General features: G+C 45.8%; 1 protein-coding gene across 6 annotated transcripts in view; it reads left to right on the forward strand.

Annotated features, from left to right (window-relative positions):
• plch1 (phospholipase C, eta 1) overlaps positions 1–20125 on the forward strand; it is a 63019-nt gene that overhangs the window by 13934 nt on the left and 28960 nt on the right. For all 6 annotated transcript variants that reach the window (XM_076994741.1, XM_076994744.1, XM_076994745.1 and 3 more), the window contains 4 exons: positions 12727–12873; positions 14313–14556; positions 17575–17704; positions 19398–19568. In XM_076994741.1, coding sequence (XP_076850856.1) covers positions 12727–12873; positions 14313–14556; positions 17575–17704; positions 19398–19568 — 692 coding nt within the window. The remainder of the gene's footprint in view (positions 1–12726; positions 12874–14312; positions 14557–17574; positions 17705–19397; positions 19569–20125) is intronic.

A 20125-nucleotide genomic window follows, 5' to 3' on the forward strand; every position in this document is an offset into this window, starting at 1 on the left:
ACTCCTCTCTCCTAACCTCCCCTCTCCTCACTTCTCAACTCCTCTCCTCGATCCTACCCTCCTCTCTCCTCACTTCTCAATTCCTCTCCTCTCTCCTCCCCTCCCCTTTTCTCACTTCTCAACTCCTCTCTCCTATCCTCCGCTTTCCTCACTTCTCAACTCCTCTACTCCCTTCTACCCTCCCCTCTCATCACTTCTCAACTCCTCTCCTCTCTCCTCCCCTCCCCTCTCCTCACTTCTTAACTCCTCTCCTCTCTCCCCCCTTCCCCTTTCCTCACTTCTCAACTCCTCTCCTCTCTCCTCTCTCCTCCCCTCCCCTCTCTTCACTTCTCAACTCCTCTCCTCTCCATGCATCTTTTTGTAACTGGAGTTATGGATGTGTATAAGGTTCATAAACTCCTCGTCTTAGAAGAGCTTCACTTTGGGCTTCCCTGCAGGCTGACAGCGTTGTTAAGGGGCCTGTGTGGTTCCTGAATGGTTTCAAGTTGCTTGCCTGCTTTATACTTCAGTTTCTCTGAAGCACTGGAACCTCATGTCTATTTTTCATGCCCCGTGGTTTAGCAATGCAGTTCTAATTAACAGAAATGTTGCAGAAGAAGTCATGGATTTTCCTTGTTGGCCATGTACGTCTGGTGAGCATGAGGTAGACCCCCTTAACCATAACAGCTGGCAGAGCATTTTTTGTCAGCGCTTCCTTTGTGAAGAGGAGGAGATTAGCCAGGATGCAGGCTCCGTGAGATACCGCTACCGGCTGTGCTTGGACATGAGACGAAGGTGGAGATGATGGGGGAGCTTCCTCCCACTGCCACCCAGCTGCCTCCTACCTTCTCCAAGAACACCCACCCACCAATTCTCGTGACAACGGTGCTTTGATGTCGGCCCCTAGAGCCGGCAGTGAGAGTGTGGTGCGCTCATTACTGCTCTGTGCGGTTGTTTTCACACCACTGCGGGGTCCAAGATGCGCTGTGTTCCTAGAGCCGCTGAGCTTCATCCCTCTCCATAACCCACAATCAAGCAGGTCCCTGTGTTTCTGTGTTTGGCCTGCCTCCCCATGGGCAGAGCTCAGGGGGATTCTCAGGTCTGCTGGGGACTCCTGCCAGGAGATGTTTTCCAGCAGACCTTTCCCAGGCTGCTGTCCATGGTCTTTAATTAGCTTTCGCATTTCCTATCCACCAAAAGCTTCTTCAGCCATCAGAGAACAGACTCGCAAGGACCACATTCATACTACCAGCTGTCAAGACCTGAATAGATGAACACATATGTAATTCATTGAACTGGATATATGGATAAAATATTGTGTATGAAGTAGGAAAACACTGCCTATGACTTCAAGCATACCTCCTATATTTTAACCATGATGTCATGTATAGCTTTAGAACTGTCAGGAAACCTTTGGTGTATTCATAAAGCATACTTACCTGCTCAGATCCAACCAGCCAAAGCTGATCATGCCATCCACCTTAGCTGGACACCTCTGAGCTTGCCTTCTACCTACTGTGTCAAAATTGGTCGCTGTTCAGGGCTGACAGATCATCACCAAGAAAATGTCAGGTGATGACCAGTGTCAGGTGATGACCAGTGTCAGGTGATGATCAGTGTCAGGTGATGATAAGTGTCAGGTGATGACCAGTGTCAGGTGATGACCAGTGTCAGGCAATAGAGAGACAAGATGGAAGAGGAATCGTGGGGCTAGAAGTGCTTTGAACTGCTTGGATTTCCAACTTCATGCAAATTCCCTGAACTGATGTTTAGGATTGTTAGTTGGACGTGCTACATCAGAGCTGGACCTGGGAGAGATCACCCTACTGGTTTGCTAAAAAATCGATGCTGCTCAGAGAGGTCAGTTTAGAAGGGTCTTTCTTTGAAGACTGAGTCTCTATGGTAAACCTAGCTCCAACTGCCCAGAATAATTATGCTACAGCTTTCTTACTGTTCACTGTCATAATTTTGACTCTCATGTGGAATAATTTTCATGTCAGAGTACAAACGTCTCTCATCCTGGGTAGTGAGGAGTGACATGAGGAGACTCAGGTGAGTACTGCAGGAAACTGTAGGAAAAGTTGTAATCAATCAAGTTTTGGTTAGCTGGCTTCTGTCCAAAAATGTCTGTCTGTTATTTATATATCAGTGTGTGTGTATGTATGTATATATACATTATATGTTGTTTATTTGTTTGTTACCCCCCACTGAGCACCCTGCCAACCCCCTCAAGGCACAAACACACGTTTGAGGTTGAGAAAAATGCATTATGCTTCTTTTCCATGAAACAATGCATGAGATCTTCTAAGCAAATCCCTGCTCTGCTTTGACATCTCGTCCACAAAGGTTCAAAGGCTTTGCATAAATAGCACACAGAAGGGAGATGGAAGTGTACGGATGACCAAAGACGAGGTGGAGCGGAGCACTGTGGGTAAAGAGGTGGGCGTTGCAGGCGTGTGCAGGAGGCCGTGGGTACGGTGCAGACTCCCGGCACTCAGAGGTCATGGAGCCGTTCTGGGTGACGGCTGAGCACTCCGCAGCGGTCGGTGTGGCATCGCTGCTAGGCCGATGCTTTTACCACGTGGGGGGCAGCGTGGCCGTGCCCAAGAAATGCCGCCTGGCTTACCTGGGTAAGCATAGCTGCATTTAGCAGAAGCTCACGGTTGGCGTGTGTGTGGCGACGGTCAGGCGTGCGGGGTGGTTTCTGGATGAGTTTATGGAGTTTGAGTTTGCTTGGTCCTGCAGGCAGTGTGCAGATGTTGTGGTGTTTGTTATTACCTTTGTGGGTTTGGTCTGTTTATTATGCTTTTCACAGCAACCACCAAAGCCAACAGACCTTCATTCATTTCTCTTTCTAATAGACGAGTGTCTTGTGTGATAACAATATCTGCAAATATTGTGATGATGTATTGGCTTGCATATTGTCCACTCCTGTTAACAGTGGATTGCATCAGAGACTGGTACTAATGAGACAGATGGAGGAATCGTACACCACCCGCTTTTCCCCGGTGGATGTGTGCAGGTGTTTTCTTAGAAATGAGAGATGTGTGACAGTGGTTGGGATGGACTGTGTTGGTGTTGTGTTTGTTCAGAATGTTAGGAATGGTTTTAAGGCACTGAGAACTCCATTGAAGAAATCACATCCCTGCTCTCTGTAGGAGCTGGACTGTATTACTGATTGTCATAACATCCATTAAAAACACTGTGTGTGTGTGTGTGTGTGTGTGTGTGTGTGTGTGTGTGTGTGTGTGTGTGTGTGTGTGTGTGCTCATGTTAAGCAGTTTGGATGGAGTGTTTGTGTAATAAATGCATTTGGGAATGGGTTTAATTGAGCAGCAGTTTGGAGCATGAAGCTCTGCGTGGGATTGCAATGCGTAATCAGATGGTGAGATGTGTGCCTGAAGGAGCAGAGGAGCAGTGTCCAACCCTCCATTATCAGACGCTGTAAGAGGCGGAACAGTGCAGGCAGCAGTCTATTGTGGGTTATTTATACCCTAACCAGCCCTGTTATTCACACTACTGTTGTTTGTGTGTATGTTTATGTGTATGTTTGTGTGTGTATGTCTGTGTATATGTGCATGTGTGTGTGTGTGTGGGTGTGTGCATGCCTGCATGTACATGTTAGTATGTGTGTGTGTGTGTGTGTGTGTGTGTGTGTGTGTGTGTGTGTGTGTGCGTGCGAGTGTGTGTGTGTGTGTGTGTGTGTGTGTGTGTGTGTGTGTGCATGCGAGTGTGTGTGTGTGTGTGTGTGTATGTGTGTGCGTGCGAGTGTGTGTGTGTGTGTGTGAGAGAGAGAGAGTGTGTGTATCTGCTGCATATGCTCAGTAGTGGTCCTCCTAGAGCTTTAGAAGAACTTTGCTTGCACACTGGCGTAGTCGGTAACGGACTTCCAACCAAATTAATCTGCTGTCTCTCAAGAAACTTTGTAGACTAGAAGTTCTTGTTCTTCATGTCTTAATGCACTGCCTGTAAAATATTTTTAGACACCTTAATATTTTACCCAAATAATGTTGATGATCACTTGGAAAATATACTGCCAACATTTGCAACATTCATCTTCAAATTGTCCAAAGTATCTTCCTTGATAGAAATAGTATGGTATAAATAGAGTTTCTTTGGTTAAATACAAATATTTAAAATCTTTTGAATAACTTGGGAAGGAAGGCATGGAACTGATTGAGTGTGTGTGTGTGTGTGTGTGTGTGTGTGTGTGTGTGTGTGTGTGTGTGTGTGTGTGTGTGTGTGTGTGAGTGATATGTAGCAGGTGTGTGTCTGCATAATGCATACCCTCTCTTGTTGGTGTGTGCTCTGATGGTTCTGAGGCCTGAGTGCGCACAGTGCTTTGTTGATCCGGGCATCACAGAGCCAGAATCTTTATGACCCAATTATTTAGTGTTTGATATCTCTGTGCACTACTGCTCACAGTCTGCTTTGATCTGAGCTCTCTCCTTGTCTCTCTGTCCTCTCTCTCTAATCCTTTCTCTTTCTCCTTATCCCCCTCCCTCTCACTGTACCTCTCACTTTACCTGTGTTTTTCATTGTTTCTCACTGTACCTCTGGGTCTTTCTCATCGTTTCTCACTCTACCTCTGAGTCGTTCTCATAATTTCTCACTCTACCTCTTTCATTGTATCTCACTCACTCTACCTCTTTCTTTCTCACCATTTCTCACTCTACCTCTTTCTTTTGCATCTTTTCTCACTCTACCTCTTTCATTGTATCTCACTCACTCTTCCTCTTTCTTTCTCATTGTTTCTCACTCTACCTCTTTCTTTCTCATCATCATATCTTACTCTACCTCTTGGTCTTTTGCATAATTTTTCACTCTACCTCTTTTTATCTCACTGTATCTCACTCTACGTCTCAGTCTTCCACATCGTTTTTCACTCTACTGTTCTGTCTTTCTGGTTGTCTTGCACTTGGGCTTTTGCTCGATTGCTCTTTCAGTGGTCATGTGAAGCAGATGAGCACATGTGAAGCTGATGGACGCATGTACCACTTCCCCCCCACCCTCTCTTCCACTCTCTTTACACTCTTTACAACATACTAAAGTATGTTGTGTTTGTTCAGGTAAAACACTGTAAATATAATATGCTGTAATATGCCCCTCACATGTTTCATTAATGATATAACATTCCTCAAAGGTCCTGAAGCTGGAGGTCTCTGGATGCCCCTCACATGTTTCCTACTGCAGACTTCTGGACACATCCTTGATCTACAGGCAGTTTTTGTGTCCAGAGCCATGATAAACATGAATTAGATCTGATCACAGATCTGTATGAGGTTGGGTTGGTTTTGTGGAGTCAGTGGACCAGGCCGTGATAATGTTTCACTATGCCTGGATTCAGTTGCACTGTGAGAGTGAGTGAAGCCAATCGTTTGGAGTCCAATTGATTGCCTGCACCATATACAGAGGAAACGAACAGAGAATTTCATGCTAATTTGTAGACACTTCTGCCCTGCCAAGCTCCATGACAGTGACTCCACACCAGCTGCACAGACATTATGCCCCACAGCTGATTTGAACAGTCATGTGACAAAGCATAGTCCAACCACAAGTCTCCTTTCACATGTGGGCCAGTGAGCTGTTTTGCAGTACTGTCATGCCTTTGGCTTGTGGGCTGTTCCTGATTCACACAGTGCAGCATTGAGCTTGCAAATGCCAGCAGCACCGCAGTGCTCCACACAGCCAAGCCGGCGTAGCCGCCAGCTCTGCGGGACGTTCAGAGACCGTGTCCTCCGCCTTCCTTGCTTTCTCTCTCATTTACGGTCTATGTTCTGGTTCGGTAACGGGGGAGATCGGTTAGGACTTTGGACTTCTGTGTCCTTAATGGTTGTCTTTCATCTTTCAGGCACACTGTGTACATCTCTTCTGTGTTATACACATTTCAATACATACATAAAACACATCTGTCTGATCCCATTATCCCATTGGTGAAAATTAAAAGGACTTAAAATATGTCCTTATGTAGTCTATCTTTACACGACAGATGAGTCGGAACCTCCAGAGGATTAGGGGTTCAGCTAGATCCTCTTCCCCAGTGTTGTCTTCTCTCCCTGCAGCCAGATGTGCTCCCCACTTTCCCGGTGATTTGGACAGGAGCTCCCCTATGGCAGGAGCACTAATCAGGCGTGAAGGTTTACCCAACATGGGGCTAATTAGGTTTAAATGAAATGGAGTGGCGTGGGGGTGTTAAGGAGTGCATTGTAGAGAAGAGGAGAGCAGGCTTTGGAGAAGATGGAGAAAAGAGGAGGTGAAATAGTCTGAAGGATGGAGGGACAGGTGATGGAGACATGGACGTGGTGGACATCACAAATGCCACATTTAGTCTTCTCATCTTATTTAGTAAGATTCAAGCTGTTATTATATAGAAGTTCCTCGTAAGACCAATTTGTTATTCTTACACATGGAATGCAACTGAGAAAACTTTGTTACTCTGCACATTCACCTAACTTACTTTTGTATGGGCTTTCAGATGACTGGGGACTGGGGTTAAATAAACTAACAGAATGAAGCCAATTAAACCCCATTTATTACATGTATACAACACATGGATGGGTTTCTACTGTGTAAAACCATCATCCATTTGGTAATTACTCTGATTCACTCAGACACCCTTAGACTCCCTTTAAAAGTCATTTGCACCCAGACTGTTTAGGTGTGCTGCCGTGGTTCTGGTCCAGATTTGCGTTGTGTAGAAGCTTCAGACAGACTGACCCTAGGTTGAGTGTCGAGCTCCAACACCTCAGCAGTGATATTAAACAGGAAGTGCATTTCCACACTTGCCCGAGGCGCACGGGTCGACGCTGCTCTGCACGCAGGCTGCTTTTGAAGTGACGACCGGAGGAAAAAATGGCTATGATTGATTCAGCAGGCTGCTCTCTTACTCAGCATTTCTTCAAGAGACAATCCGTGGTTGCACAATCCATCTTGGAGATCTTAGTTACACAAGTCAAACTAATTTCATTCAATTTGTAATGATGCAGCTGATGTTGTACACTGTTAGGACTTAAGAAGACATATTACATGGAGGGAAAGGAAGCCAAGATAATTTTGGGTCCTGACTTCAGTGTGACTGCTGAAAAGTAATTTATGATGATATGAAATCCCTGTTAGTGCATTCAGAAGTAGCGAAAAGGTGCTGTGAAGAAGAACAGAGTTTTGTTCCAGGGCAAAAAAAACCCCGCCCACTTCTTCCAGTTTCTGAGCAGATCCTCTAATGAATCTCACCATGCCCATCTGTTTAAGATGCTGTCGGGAACCTTTTTCCTCTTCTGTTTTTTTTCCTTTTCTTTCTTTCTCAAATGTGTCACCATGGAAAAGATAACATAACACATATATATGCAGTTATGCATGGCTGACAAACCAAACATGTGAACCACCTACTAGGTACCAGCTTCAGTCTTATGGATGGCAAAATACTATCCACCTACGGACCTATATCCTACCTGTTCACCACATGGGCGCTCCTGCCAGGAGCACCATGCTGACTGCATATGTGCAGGGAAAGGAACATTACTCAGAAGGGGACTGGTAACAACACCAGAGGCTCCAAGCACCACCTACTGACAGACAGAGCGGTCCACCAGGACTCCACCTATCTACAGACAGAGCGGTCCACCAGGACTCCACCTTTCTACAGACAGAGTGGTCCACCAGACTCCACCTATCTACAGACAGAGCGGTCCACCAGGACTCCACCTATCTACAGACAGAGCGGTCCACCAGGACTCCACCTATCTACAGACAGAGCGGTCCACCAGGACTCCACCTTTCTACAGACAGAGTGGTCCACCAGACTCCATCTATCTACAGACAGAGCGGTCCACTAGGACTCCATCTATCTACAGACAGAGCGGTCCACCAGGACTCCAAAGGCTGACAGACATAGCGGTCCACCAGGACTCTGTATAATTTTGAGTGCTGTATAATTCTGAGGCCTGTATAAAGTCAGTAAGTCCATAAGGACCTTAATCCAGAACTCAGCAAATCGTTGCAAATTGAATACAATTGCCCAGGTGACCATAAAGTGTGGAGTATAAACATGGAGATGTGTTGCTCCCGTTACTGTTCAGCATGGGCCTAAATCCTCTCCGTCACATCATCATCACTGACTCCCTGATCCACCTGACCAGGATCTACAAGAAGGACACGGGAATGTCATTCAGGCTGAAGAAGTGTGGTCTAATTAAATAAAAGAGGACAAGTGTTCAGGACAGAGGGACATTAACCTTCCACAAGGCCATAAAACAGACCTGGATGACAGTTACAAATATCTGGGGATTCTCTAATCACACAGGAGCCAAGAGGCAGAAACAAGAGGGACAACCACATCTAAGCATCTCCACAGGGGAAGGCAGGTACTCCAGAGTGTCTTTAATGGGAACTAGAAGATCAAAGCCATAAACCTGTATGCTCTGCCAGTTATGGGATGCCCAGCAGGCACAATAAGACGGAGAAAAGAACTAGAAGCAGCTGATGTCAAGATGTCAGCTCCGCAATGCAAGGGTCACGACACGCAGCAGACACTAATCATGGCAGCACAAGATCAAGCACTAGGTTGATGGTGCAGGGGTGTATCACAGAAAAGAACCATACAGATACTGCAGGAGGAGCCACAGAAAGTGGTGGAGAAGAACATAGCTGAGATCCTGTGGGACCTCCAGATCCTGATACACAAGTAGCGATGAGCCTACCAGATATTACTGTGGACAAAATGCATAAAACAGCAGTGGAAATAGATGTGGCAGTAGCCCAAGAGATGGAAACATGCAAAGACAGGAATATGAGAAGATGGAAAAATACCGGAGGCTGAGAGAAGAGAGAAAGGATGTGAAAGGTTAACACCAAGGTTGTCCCATTGTTGGAGGAGTGGCTGTCCCTGTACTGACACCATCAGTCTTGGTCCATGAGAAACAATCACATTCCTAGGTGCAGCAGAAATACTGTGCCACACCTCAAACACCCAAAAATATGTAGCTTGCTAAAGTAGAATGTAAAGACAAGAAATATTATTACACAGCTAACGATTTCATGGCCCCTGTTGAATCTAAAATGTTCTTCTAAGTTGACTTAATTTTTGCTTTTGGAATTTCTGCAGAAGCACACAGTTTTCTCCACTGTAACACAGAGTCTCTGCTGGTGGGAAACCACCACAAACACGAGGGGGGACCTACTCTTTTATCATGGAAACAATTGGTTGTTCTTTCAAGTTCAGAGAGTAGAGAATTCTGTGGGATGGAAAACACCCACAGAGGTGTCCAAAAAATTAAAATATAAATCTGATTAGACAGGAGTAGAAAAGAAGAAAGCCAATTAGAAATTGTGTTTGTTCAGACAGAGAAGGTTTTAATTCACTTACCTCGATTTGTCATGCAGTGGGAAAATCTTGCACAAATCATCTCCTCAGACAGGAGTAGAAATGGAACAGATTTAAACGAGTAGATCTGAATAGGAACTGCTCAGTTTGCTGAGCTTTGATTTGTCAGCATGCAGTGGGAGACTGATGCAGGAAAAACATTTTACAAGAAAGGTAAAACGTTTGCGGACAGAGACGTGACCCCCGTCAGCGGAACACATGCGCCACTCCGCAGAGAACACTTATTAAGGCCCGTGACATGTTTCCCCATTGTTTGCCCCATGATGCATTCATTTAATTTTTCCATTTTAATATCTTAATAAGCAGTGCTGAGTGAGTGAGAGAGAGAGAGAGAGAGAGAGAGAGAGAGAGAGAGAGAGAGAGAGAGAGAGAGAGAGAGAGAGAGAGAGAGAGAGAGAGGTTGATCCAGTCTGTCTTCAGCCCACTTTCACTATCAGCATTCTACAGATTGGGCTTAAATCCACAATCCAATTAACACAGACAAGTGTATGAAAAAACGCTTTTGCAATCTCACTCAATTCATCTGCTCTATCTGTCTCACTTTCTGTCTCTCCCCATGTCCTTCTCTCTTCCACTCAGCAGAGGAGCATGAATGATGGGTTACAGGAAGGGGGCAAGCGCTAAGAGCGAGTGCTCTGTATTTGGTGTTTGGATGTTTGGAGCTCGTAATCTAGGTCAGATTTTACAAGACACAGTGGCCCTCTATGTTGTGTTTTTTATCTTTACCCATAATTCCTCACATGAGCCCCTCGTAAGCAGCAGAGCTCCCCTGCATGTTCCTGCAGGAATAAACCTGTACTATATTCACTGAGCACAGTGTCTTCTGTGCTGTGTCCACTGAGCACAGTATCCTCTGTGCTGTGTCCACTGAGCACAGTGTCCTCTGTCCTGTGTCCACTGTGCAGTGTCCTCTCTACTGTGTTCACTGTGCTGTGTCCACTGAGCATGGTGTCATGTGTCCACTGAGCACAGTGTCCTCTCTACTGTGTCCACTGGAGCACAGTGTCCTCTGGGGTGTGTCCACTGAGCACAGTGTCCTCTCTACTGTGTCCATTTTCTCTGGCCTCTCTTTTTCTCTTAATCCATTGCAGATTTTACTATATTTTATATGTAATACATTTTCGATTTATATCTATATTGTTCATTACATAGTTCATCTTGTCTGCTTCTTTTGTCTCTTTTGATCTCTTCCTCTAGCAATCTACTGGTTTTCTTCTGTTTCTGTCTTTGTGTCTCTCTGTCCGTCACCTCAGTAATCGTGTCGGACGACCTGTTGAAAGTGATGAGGGGTGACTGGGTGAAGAGGGACGCATTGTGGCTGTCTGTTGCCATTAGACCTTACCAAAGACCCATTAGACAGAACAGCATGCATCTGGAACTGTGCCTGTGTGTGTGTGTGTGTGTGTGTGTGTGTGTGTGTGTGTGTGTGTGTGTGTGTGTGTGTGTGTGTCTGCATGTGTTTGTGTGTATTGCTCGTGTTTGTGTAGACCTCTTGTATATGTGTGGGTGTGTCAACACATATATACGTTTATGTGGTTTGAAACATAAACACTTCTGGATTGGCATCATACATCATGCATCATGCTCATTCCCAGGTGTTCCATAGAATTTCTGCCATTCCCATCTGCTCTGCAGTCTTCCCACTGCTCAGTGTTGCCCTTACTTGTGCTCCGTGTTCCCCCAGTGACACCACATGATCCGCTGTGTGTTCTCCAGACGCTGCTCCATTGTACACACATTACAACTGTATCTCATTTCCTCGTTCTTGCCTGCAGACATTGAGCCAGGGGCTGGTGGAAGGAATCCAACAGGCTTGGCCATACATTGCATAACAGAGGGTGAGGGGGAGAGGGGTGTGTGTGTGTGCACACTCGCATTTGAGTGTGTGTGTTTGTGTTTCAGAAGGATCATGATATCTTTGAGGTGCCTCCCGGGAGGGAAAGGCACTTTAAATGTTGCGTAACAATCTTCTATCGCCTCCAGCAAAGCATCCTGAATTTCCAGTGTGTATGTGTGTGTGTGTGTGTGTGTGGGTGTGCGCGAGCGTGCTTGTGTGTGTGTGTGTGCATAAACGCATATGTACATGTGTGGATAATTGCCAGTTATTTCACTCCTCTCTAAGACCTCATAAGATTTGGTTTCGTTTGGCTCTTTAGCATATCCAACATGTAGGGATTAAGACGCTAGTGTGTTTTGTTAAAATGTCATCTCAGACAACATTATCTACTCACAATGTCACATGCAAAAACTCTAGCATCCTTTTTTGGCTTTCAATCAGATCAGTCTTTGCCTTTTCAGTCTTTCCTCCCCTCCTACCACACAGGCCCTGTGTGTGTGTGAATGTGTGAGTGTTTGTGTGTGTGTGCATGTGTGCGTTTGCGTGTGTGTGTGCCTATTTGTTTGTACTTGTGTGTGTGCGTGTGCATATGTGTATGTGTGCACATGTGTACGTACGTATGTGTGCGTGCGTGTGCATATGTGTATGTGTGTGCGTGCAAGTGTGTGTGTGTGTGTGTGTGTGTGTGTGTAAAACCTGTCCCTCTGTTCGCTGAGCACAGACTGTCCTGTTCATCCACTTCGTTCTGCTTCTGGCGCAGGAACATCGTGGTAACTGTGCTGCAAACGATGTGAGGGGGCCTATGTGCTGAAAACGTGCTCGCTCACATCATCTCTCTGTCTTTCTCTTTTGCTCCCTCTGTCTCACTCTGTCTCAAGCATTTCACTGCCAAGCTCACGCCCATTTCTTGGTGAGAGGCAGACGTTCTTTACTTTGAGGCTGAGAGAGTGTGTGAAGCCAGCTGTGTGCTCTCCTCCCCATGGGCGCACCATCACTCGCAGAGATGAAGACAGCGTCGGGATTGCTGGCGAATTTTGCGCTGTTGCATCAGTGGAACTCCCCACACTGGAACTGTGATGGTCTCCTCTCCCCACACTGGAACTGTGATGGTCTCCTCTCCCCCATTCTGGACTTGTGTGTGATTGTGTGCGTTCTTGTCTCTGGTGCCCTGTTTGGTCCCGTGTGTAATTACCACCCTGCTCCTGACACTTATCCCTCAACACGGTGGCAGAAAGTGGCCAATTACTGCCCATTCTGTATCAGGATCGCCACGGCACCCGTGGACCTGTTGGCCAAAAATACCTGCCGTCATTCAGCACCCACCACCCTCACCCACCTGCAAACTGTTCCATCCAGTCACATATTTTAGCGTCTGATTCCAATTTGGGTGGAAAAGGCTGTATCCATTTCGGTTTCAGTTGTCACTTGCCATCAACTCACAAGATGTGTGTGTGTGTGTGTGTGTGTGTGTGTGTGTGTGTGTGTGTGTGTGTGTGTGTGTGTGTGTGTGTGTGTGTGTGTGTGTCCACAGTTGAGCGATGTATGAGTGTGATGCAGTCAGGCACCCAGATGGTGAAGCTGAAGAATGTCTCTAAGGGTCTCGTGCGGCTCTTCTACCTGGATGAACATCGCTCCTGCATACGCTGGAGGCCCTCCCGCAAGAGCGAGAAAGCCAAGAGTAAGACATTACACACACACTCACCTGTATGCCCACAAACACCCACTTGTACACCCACACATGCTCACACACACACACACACACACACACACACACACACACACACACACACACACACACACACACACACACACACACACACACACATCTGTACACCCACACACTGACCTTCACACCCACATGCTCTCTCTCTCTCTCTCTCTCTCTCTCTCTCTCTCTCACACACACACACACACACACACACACACACACACACACACTCTGTAGGCCTGTACCAGAGCCTACTGCTTTATATTAAGCTGGCCTGTGGATTTAGCCCCTCTAAGAGCTCTTGTTCATCTTGAACTGGGTGATTAGTGGGGAGGTTAATAACCACTTTTTTCCACCCTCACACACTTTTGCTAGCGTAGCTGCCGTGGACCGGCATGCTGTGAGAACGTCCACATCCGGTGTCAGGGGCAGATTTCTCTCCCACCTCTCACCTCTGTTTCTTGCACATACAAACTCACACTGAGACCACACAGTCTGCCTCCACTGCTGTCATCTTACCACCATTGCGTTAACACCAGCACGTTCTAGAACCGCCTGCACACGATAAGCCCCTTTGTTAGTCTCAATTTGCATAATTGAAAAAGAGGATGAGATTGGGCTCATAGTGATTGAATCAACAGCAGTGCTTCCTGGCGAATGGTGTGACGGGATGGCAGAATATGCCAGCCCACCACTGGGGTGTTTAGATAACATTACTAGCACATTAGCAAAAGCTTCAGTTTTATCAGCAACAGTGGAACATTTTAAAACCTCAGCTAAGATTTGGGTTTGCAAAGTACGGTTATGATGAGGTTGTGAGAATCTTCTTATAAAGTTGTGCCCTCAGCAGTATATTACACAGGTAGACATGAGAGAGAGAGAGAGAGAGAGAGAAAGGGAGAGGGAGAAAGAGAGAGAGAGGGAGAGGGAGAGCAAGTTTGAGTACAGGGAATTTAGCAGGCCAGCTTTTGCTTGTCTTATTATCTCTATGTTTCTAACTCTTTTTATCATACATGAAACACTTCCGTGCCTCACACTTGTCCAGCCTAATGGATTCATTATTTGTCCAAAGGGCTCATGCAGTTCTTACCTTGTTTTTTCCCTATTTTTCACAAGTGTATTTCTAGATGTTGAGTTTAAACCCAGGTGAGAAGATCTGACTCCTTAAACTAGAGGTGTCAATTCCAGGTTCAGAAAGTAAAAGTCCTCACCAGGATTTTGCTCAAGCTTGCCCGATTTTCTAATTAGTGCAATCCAGGTAAAATTAGTGGAATCAACACAATCCAGGAAGCCTGAGCAAAATCCTGGTGAGGACTTTTACTTTCTGAACCTCGAATTGACACCTCTGCCTTAAACCATGGTGAGAAGATAATCTCTGGTTGTCCTGTCGTCACTCTTTTCTCTCTTAGTCACCATTGACTCACTCTACAAGGTCACAGAAGGACACCAGTCTGACATCTTCCATCGCCATGCGGAGGGGAACTTTGACCCCGGGTGCTGTTTCACTATTTACCACGGCAACCATATGGAATCCCTGGACTTGGTGACATCCAGTGCAGAAGAGGCACGGACATGGGTGACTGGACTTCGCTACCTAATGGCTGGAATCAGCGATGAGGACTCGCTGGCCAAAAGGCAGCGTACCCATAACCAATATCCTTCAGAACTGGATGGATGGATGGATGGATGGATGGATGGATGGATGGATGGATAGATGGATGGATGGATGGATGGATGGATGGATGGATGCTTCCAACTGATTTAATGGTCGGGAACAGACCAAGGTATTAACTGATGTGGGAATATCTGGTATCTCACACTCTGCAGGTGATTCTGAAGTGCTACCTCACAAGGTTAAAATTCACCTTCCTATTAGAGAGGAGAGCATAGGGAAACTCCCCTCCCTCTCCTCGTCTCCCCTTTCCTACACACAGACATACACATATGCGCACACATACCACACAACAGACTAACACACGCAAACAACACACACACACACACACACACACACACACACACACACACACACACACACACACACACACACAATACAAACACACACATATGTAAACAGGTAAATAAACATACACTTGGACAGTGTATATATTATATTTGTATATAATATATTTCTATTGTTGACATAGAAATATATTCAAACGAACAGCATTCAGACATGCAGGAACACTTTCTTCTGCTTAGTGACATGAATAGAACACCTGGGCACACTTCATAATGCTAACAAAAATCAGAAAAATCTGCTCCCTGCAGTGTAATGCAGTGTGGGAGGCTGAACCTGCCCATTATAGAGCCACAGAGCAGGAGTGCCTTCAGGGCCAGACAACCCAGAACACACTCCTCCACTCTGGACACGCTCCTCCAAAATGAACACACTCCTCCACCCAGAACACACTCCTCCACTCTGGACACGCTCCTCCAAAATGAACACACTCCTCCACCCAGAACACACTCCTGTACTCTGGACACACTCCTCCACGCAGAACACACTCCTCCACTCTGGACATACTCCTCCAACATGAACACACTCCTCCAGCCTGAACAACACTCCTCCACTCTGGACACACTCCTCCAACATGAATACACTCCTCCACCCAGAACACACTCTTGCACTCTGGACACGCTCCTCCAAAATGAACACACCCCTGCACTCTGGACACACTCCTCCACCCAGAGCACACTCCTGCACTCTGGACACGTCGCTCCTCTAACATGAACACACTCCTCCACTCTGGACACTCTCCTCCACGCAGAACACACTCCTCCACTCTGGACATACTCCTCCAACATGAACACACTCCTCCAGCCTGAACAACACTCCTTCACTCTGGACACACTCCTCCAACATGAATACACTCCTCCACCCAGAACACACTCTTGCACTCTGGACACGCTCCTCCAAAATGAACACACTCCTCCACTCTGGACACACTCCTCCAACATGAACACACTCCTGTACTCTGGACACGCTTCTCCACCCAGAACACACTCCTCCACTCTGGACACGCTCCTCCACCCAGAACACACTCCTCCACTCTGGACACGCTCCTCCACCCAGAACACACTCCTGCACTCTGGACACGCTTCTCCACCCAGAACACACTCCTGCACTCTGGACACACTCCTCCACCCAGAACACACTCCTCCACTCTGGACATGCTCCTCCACCCAGAACACACTCCTCCACTCTGGACACGCTCATCCAACATGGACACACTCCTCCACCCAGAATACACTCCTGTACTCTGGACACGCTCATCCAACATGAACAGACATGTCCACTCTGAGCAGAATAAGCAGACCCCACTACCGGAAACACACACACACACACACACACACACACACACAGAGGTGTATTCAACTAAGTGTTTTCATAGTTGAATCTGATTCGTCAGATTTTCTCTTTAGATTAACAAAAAAAAAGTCACCGTCAGTGCGCATATCGAACTGTCAGACAGTCACTGTGCAAAATGTCAAAAATATTTTAAATAAAATATGTCTGCCTGAAAAAAAAAAATTGCCACAAAACAGCAAAAAAATTTATTTTAAAGGTTCAAGTAACAGGGTTTAAAAAACAAACAACAGCAAAAAATGTTTATAGGCCTACTTGCTGAGACGCACCGCTACAAGACGACACAACCTATACGACAAACGGCTGAACTGTATTTTTTTCGCCTTACTCGTTTTAAATGGTATGCCATGTTGGTTGTTGTCGTGTGAAATGAAAGACGTTGATGACATAACTTGCACTTTACTTTGTTTGATTCATCTTTATCTTTTTCAAAATACTCCCACACTTAATAAAGTTTTTTTAGTAGTCATTATAATCTCGGCAGATGCTAACTATTCTGTAGCGTGTTCAGCTCCGCTCATTTGGATTGTGCAACGACGGGGTGTGATTTATTAATGTGTAGTAAAGAGATGCCTATTGTTAATGTGCACACATCATTTTAAAATATTTATTAACAGAAATTAGGATGATTTTATTTGACAAAAGGCTATATATAACGAAAACAAAGACATTTCATGTAACAACTAATGTTTAGCAGCATCCTTGGGCACCCCCATGCAGTTAGAATGGTACATTCTATGACGTTCATAGTCGACTAGGGGATATAGTCAACTCTAACACACACACACACACACACACACACACACACACACACACACACACACACACACAATCAATTTATTTACATCAACAAACACATAATCATGTTAGTTGGATATTACTGTACTGCATGTCATCATAATCTAGCTCCTAGACAGTAGAACGTCACGGCTCCCTTTAAGGCTAATACATGAGGAGATGGACAGGTGCTCTGTCAGGGTGGTCATTTTGTGCCCATGCACACACACACACACACACACACACACACACACACACACACACACACACACACACACACACACACTTGAATCTTCGTTATTGATTCACACCGCACTTTGGGTATGCAGCAGTGGAACCTCTCCTGTAGCCATTAATGGCTCATAGTAGTAGCTCAGAATGTAGAAGGCAGCTAGATAATCTGATTGCATGGACAGGGTAACAGATCTCTTAGAACGGCCTGAAGAAACCACATCTGCTGCAGAGTCAGTGTGATTAATGAAGTTCCTAATAGTCCGATTACCATATTTCCTTAATCCTGAATGGACATGGATGAAGCAGACGTTTGAGGAGGCTGATAAGAACGGAGACGGCCTGTTAAACATCGACGAGATCTACCAGCTCCTGCACAAGATGAACGTCAACTTGCCTCGGCGTAAAGTGAAGCAGATGTTCCAGGTGAGCATGAGGAATGCAGAACCGTTTCAAACGAAACCTTTCCTGTAGGTGGGTACTGCACACTTGGAGCAGAGTGGGTTGGTGCGTGTAGAGAGGCCATCCCTTTCACTCCCCACACTAGTCCAGTCTTCCTCTCCTCTCTTTCTATCGTCTTTGTTGTTATTGGAAAGCCAGGAGTGTCATGGGCAGATGTGGCAGTTTTCTTATATGCTTTGAAGTTTTATCATATTTTTTTACATGGAGAGGAACAACCTGAAATACGCACCACTTCTTGGTTGTGCCTAATCCACTCTCCGTTCTACTGTATCATTACAGATATATTTAGTAGTCTCCGGTATTCTCCCCAAGACACCCCTGAGACTGAGTAGTATTTAAATACACCTGAGTCTGCCTTTTCTCTTACTGAGTGTCCCTAGTGTCTACTGCTTGCAAACCTTCTAACAAAACCCATGCTTATCTTACCTGTCTACTGCTTATCTGTTTGATCATGAATTGGCAGGAGGGAGCTCGGATATGAATCCACTCCTGTGCCACAAACCCAATTTATATTCCTGCGCAGTTCTCCCTAGGCCACTACTCAGCCTCAAAACAACCCTTTCTGGAAGTCTTGAACTTGGTGTGGTCTCTTCCTCAAAGGAGAGGAGGTGACAGCCTTCCCCTCATCCTGATAATTACATGGGTTAGGTGGAAGATTAAGTGTGGTGATATTATTAATCGTTCTTGACTCTCATCATTAATGTGTCCTAAAGAAGATTTCCCTCACTTTGGTTCAGTAATTCCTGACTCTTTGGGAACAAAGGGATGGAATTATTGCATCTGTTTGAGCCTTGTTGAATATTCTTGGGCTCCTTTGAGAGAAGAAAAAAATACAAAGGAAGAGAGGCAGAAAATACCACAGAGGAAGACAGAAAGAGAGAGACAGACAATACCACAGAGGAAGACAGAAAGAAAAAGATTGACAGAAAGAGAGGTAGACAATACCACAGAGGACGAGGAATTAGTGAAGGGTGTGAGAAGGAAATGAGAGAATAGAAAGAATGTAAGTGCTGTTGAATGGAGTGAAGAGAAAGATTGCAAAGGTAAAAAAGAGAAAGAGACAAAGAGAGAGGTAGACAGACAGACAGACAGAAAAATGACAGACAAAAAAGAGAGGGGAGGACTAGAAGATGAGAAGACATCAGAAGATTGAGTGGAGATTTAATGGACTGATGTCTCAAGCTGTTGTTCTATTAGGATAAAATTTTTTATTTTGTTTTGCTTATTCAATGACGGATAGATGATGAAGCTTTCTGCTGTCAGTCCAGCTCGATTAGTGGTCTGTGGTGTGAACATGCACACTAACGCTGTTGGTCACCTTTAATAGCCTCAGTTACCAAACAAGAGCTCAGCTGTGCTTTTATGGGGCTGAGAAGATTTGAAAGACTGATCACTTCTGCACTGTGCACAACGAAGGAGCCATGAATCAATGCTTCACCAGTGGGTGAAATGCCAAAGGCCAAGGCTTTGCTTTGGTTGTGAACTGTCCTATTGCGCTGTTCTGTTATACCTCGGTTGTGTGAACAGCCTGAACCTCGGTCAGTGCAGGAGCTGGTGATGTCACGAGTCACTGACTTGATTTCATGCTGTCTGGAGCCCCTGACGTAGCATCATATTCTAAAACACTTTATTTCCTGTTTCACGGGTGATGTCACAGGAAGCAGATACAGATGAGCAGCAGGGCACACTAACATTTGAGGAGTTCAGCGTGTTCTACCGGATGATGTCTCTAAGAAGGGACCTCTTCCTCTTGCTCATGTGCTTCAGCGAGAAGAAAGATCATCTTACTGTTGAGGAGCTCGGCAACTTCCTGCGAGTGGAGCAAAAGGTCAGAGGTCAACCTAATATATGTATTTATTACTATGATCGTGTGATACTGGAGCTGGTCTGCTCCAGCAGGTATAGCAGGGTTTTTCAAGTCTGTCCTCCAGGTAGCTTTTAAACCACTTTCTCAACTGGACATAATGACATTCAGCCAATTATGCAAATTGTTGATTGCTTTGTGCAGTGATCAGAGAACAGCAAAGCCAGATTTGGATCGGAGGTCTGTTTTAGAGTTTATTAGGACTTTTATTTTGCAGAAATATTTCTGGCTATTTGGTAGTGACTCCTTTAAGAGCTGAAAGGAGCAGGACTGTAGTGTGTGGGTCCATCATGTCAGCCATTCCGTGGCTGTGAAATCTACGGGGGTGTTTGGCCTGATATCACTCAGCCCCAGTGTCTCCGCCACGTGCCATGTATCCTGAAAGAGCAGGACCCGCTGCGGCAGCCTGTCCGCCTTCCTGCCTGCTCATCAGTATTCAGCTGCATCTCAGGCTTTCCCGGCGCTGCTTAGACCGGATGACTGGTGTGCGTCCTCTTTTTCCCATCATGCTTCGCTGTTGT

Source organism: Brachyhypopomus gauderio, chromosome 2 (genome assembly GCF_052324685.1).
Source record: "Brachyhypopomus gauderio isolate BG-103 chromosome 2, BGAUD_0.2, whole genome shotgun sequence".
In the NCBI taxonomy this organism is placed as follows: Eukaryota; Metazoa; Chordata; class Actinopteri; order Gymnotiformes; family Hypopomidae; genus Brachyhypopomus; species Brachyhypopomus gauderio.